At 33.5% G+C, this 3,479-nt stretch overlaps 1 protein-coding gene across 1 annotated transcript; it reads left to right on the top strand.

Moving 5' to 3' along the window:
• The first annotated feature begins 692 nt into the window (after window positions 1-692).
• On the top strand, window positions 693-1,298 carry LOC139840869 (uncharacterized). Its single transcript, XM_071831111.1, has one exon. It carries the CDS (start codon window positions 693-695, stop codon window positions 1,296-1,298), a length of 606 nt encoding a protein of 201 aa, XP_071687212.1.
• The last annotated feature ends 2,181 nt before the right edge of the window (window positions 1,299-3,479 follow it).

Here is a 3,479-nt window from a genome sequence, read left to right as displayed (position 1 = left end):
TAATAATAAAAATAAAAATAAAATAAAAGCATATAATAACACCACACACCCTGAGGGCAAAAATAGTAACCTAACGTCTAGGCCCGCTTCGAGGGTGTTACAAATATAGAGGTCAAATACCTCGCGATGTAATCAACTATTGTGAATCGTTTATAATGTATATGAACGGGGCATTTCATTCATACGATAAGGGCGGGTTGAATATTGGGTCTTTAAACACTAAAAATCTCGCATTATTGGGTAAATGGTGGTGGAGGTTTAAAACCGAAACCAATTCTCTTTGGGTCAAAATTATTCGTAGTATTTACGGTTCGTGTGGCGGTCTAGAGATTATGAGTGGGTCACACCATTCGCAATCCCTAGGCACGTGGCGTAACATTGTGTTGGCAGGATCGGAGATAGAAGACATGAGCATTACCTTCAAAAACTTGTTTGTCAAAACCATCTGAGACGGCTCATCAACATCTTTTTGGGACAACCATTGGATCGGCGACAACAAACTAAGAACTACCTTCCCAAGACTTTACAATTTGGAGGCTTCGAAAGATGTACTAATTAATGGAAGGGTTATGTGACACTCGGATTCTTCATCAGATTCAAACCACGGCCCAACATGGGGCTTAGCTTTTCAATGGAATTGGATTCGGACACCAGAAAGGCGGGCCTTAAGTGACTTGATGAAATTAACCGAGATGATACAGGGATTCGAGTTAGGGTTTGGAAATCGTGACAGGTGGAGATGGTCTGCAGCAAGCGACGACACTTATACAGTGAAAAAAATGTGCTCCATCATGGAGCAGCAGGTTTTCGCACACATCACTGATTCGGATGGCATTCTTCGCAATCATTTTCTACCTAAAAAAATTGAAATCTTCGCGTGGCGTGTAATTAAAAGAAAGATGCCGGTTAGATCAGAACTAGACAAAAGGGGGATAGATTTGCATTCGGTAAGATGTCCTCTTTGCGACGATGACGTGGAATCTATTGAGCATTGCTTTATTTTCTGTAAATCCTCGATGGAAATTTGGGAACGGGTACATAACTGGTGGGGTCTTGGCGCGTTCACAAACCTAAGTCTGAACGAAATCCTGAGGGGTAATACTGCTGCTTATACTACTTGTGAAGGGAAGCTTATCTGGCAAGCGATCGAGTGGGTTTGTGCGTATTTCATTTGGAAAAACCGGAATAATAAGGTGTTCCATGGAAAATCATGGTGCTCCCCGGTGGCTCTAAATGAAATACAAATCAAATCCTTTGAATGGATCTCTGTTCGTGCAAAGAAAAAGAAGCTCGATTGATTAACTTGGTTGAATAATCCGAAAGTATATCTATCTTCTTAGTCCTTTTAATTGTTTCGATGTGTGGTGCAACCTCTGCACTATCATTGTAATTTTGTTCTTATTGTTTGTATTTCGTGAATGACTTGGGGTGGCCGCTGGCCTCATTGTATGTATTCATTTTCGTGATTAATAAAATTTCCTTGTTTTTCAAAAAAAAAAAAAAAACAAACATTTGTGATCACTTTATAAAAAGTAAAAAGGTAACTATTTATAACCTCTTTCTCTTTTAGAGAAAGTGTTAGTGTTAATTAAAGAAAAGCTAGAGAATATATGAGAAGCTAGACTCTACATACATATATATATATATATATATATATATATATATATATATATATATATATATATATATATATATATATATATATATATAAAAGTTAATATCTCAACATGAGAAATTTAATCCTAAAAAAATTATTTATTTATTAATATTCTTTTGCCTCAGTTTTCTGGTCAGTTGACTTTAATACGTTATTTTACCTTTATTTTCTAGGAAGAAGGTACTTTATTTTTTGCTTTCGTTATCTAGTAAGTTGGTTTTAATGTAATGGTGTTCGATAACTCAATAAAGCGCTACTTAAAAAGCAATTGGTCTCAATCTTCCCTAATTCTCATATTTAGCGACGGATTTAGAACGACCTTATATTCAATAGTCAGTGTACATATCTTTTTAAATGGCTTAAAAAGTTCATCGAAAATCCGTCGCTAATCTGTAATTTTTAGACAGATTAGGGACGACAATAAAATATTAATATGTATTTAATATTTTAATTATTATTAAATTCTTCAATCGTAAATACGTCGAGAAATATTCTATTTAGGACTGATTAGTAACAAATTTTTTGCCGTAGTAAATCCGCCGTCAAACTATCGTAAAAGGCTTAATTTATGGACGAATTATCGCTGAATGCGTTGTCATAGCTGATCCATCGTTAAAATGTCCCAAATATGTGTCAAATCAGTTATTTGCATGATCGTAAACTGCCACTATTTTGGGACGAAAATATCCGCCTTCAAAATTCCGTAGCTAAATTCAGATTTCTAGTAGTGAGTTCTCTAGGAAGTTTAATAGAAGCAACATACACGAAGAGAATTACAAATTCATTCACTTGATTAAATTTGTATAATTCTTAAAGGTTTAACTTACATTATAGCCGACTAATAATAGATAAGAATAAAAAGGTAAAATTCTATTACATTCTTTCTTTGTGTATGTAAAATATAAAAATAGGTAATAAGTAAAAGTAAAATTGTAACTATATGCTTTTTTACCCGGTGACATTTAACATGAGAGTTACTATTGAAAAGTCCATAGTTTTTTTTTTTTTTTTTTTTTTTTTTTTTTTTTTTTTTTTATAACTTGCACTAAGAAAAGAATAGGATGTAGCTTTATATTATCAAAAATATAGCTTCCAAATAAAGAAAAAAATTGCATGTATACACGGTTATTACTCTGAGGCTGTAAACCAATTTATATACAGATTGCTAAATTATTTTAGTGACACGCATTGAAAATATTTGAAATGTAGTTAAAGATGCCAAAACATAATGTTGTGTAGTAGTTTAGGTAAGCGTATTTATTTACCCGATTCAAATAAAAAAGGTGCAAGGTCCAAAGATTCACAAAACTAGAAATAATATAAGAAGGTTCCAGGAATCAAGGGTCATGATCATGTGACTTAGACCCATAAGATAAGGAACAAGAAAAATAGAAAATAACATCAACAGAAAAACACCAAAACTTGTGAGTTCATTTTACACTCACTCTCTTAAAAGATCAAGTTTTAATTTGTCTTTTAACTTAACAATAAGACACCCAATTCCCCTTACTTTGTGCAAGTCAAATATCTCACTTACTCTTTGCTTTTCAATTGGTCTTTTAGTTCATCAACCATTTTTCAAATGACTCAACTTTCTTCAAAGAAAACTTCATCATCCTCAACAAGAAGAAGAAAAAGTAGTGATTTTAATCCAAGATTTCAACTTCTTTTCATCTGGGTCATCTTAATCCTCACCCATTTGCCACTATCATCATCATCATCACAACACCATCATCACCATCACCGGAGTTCAGTATCTTTTAGCCGGAAAACTATGCTTTTCAAGACAGTACAACACCTGCATGAGCTCCATGAAGATGTG

The sequence above is a fragment of the Rutidosis leptorrhynchoides genome, chromosome 4, assembly GCF_046630445.1.
Source record: "Rutidosis leptorrhynchoides isolate AG116_Rl617_1_P2 chromosome 4, CSIRO_AGI_Rlap_v1, whole genome shotgun sequence".
NCBI lineage: Eukaryota > Viridiplantae > Streptophyta > Magnoliopsida > Asterales > Asteraceae > Rutidosis > Rutidosis leptorrhynchoides.
The sequence above is the reverse complement of the archived record's forward strand: the minus strand, read 5'-3'. Positions and strand labels throughout refer to the sequence as shown.

What these genes read in the sequence shown, in the direction of transcription:
- LOC139840869 (XM_071831111.1), top strand. Translation starts at nt 693, where the DNA reads ATGATACAGGGATTCGAGTTAGGGTTTGGAAATCGTGACAGGTGGAGA.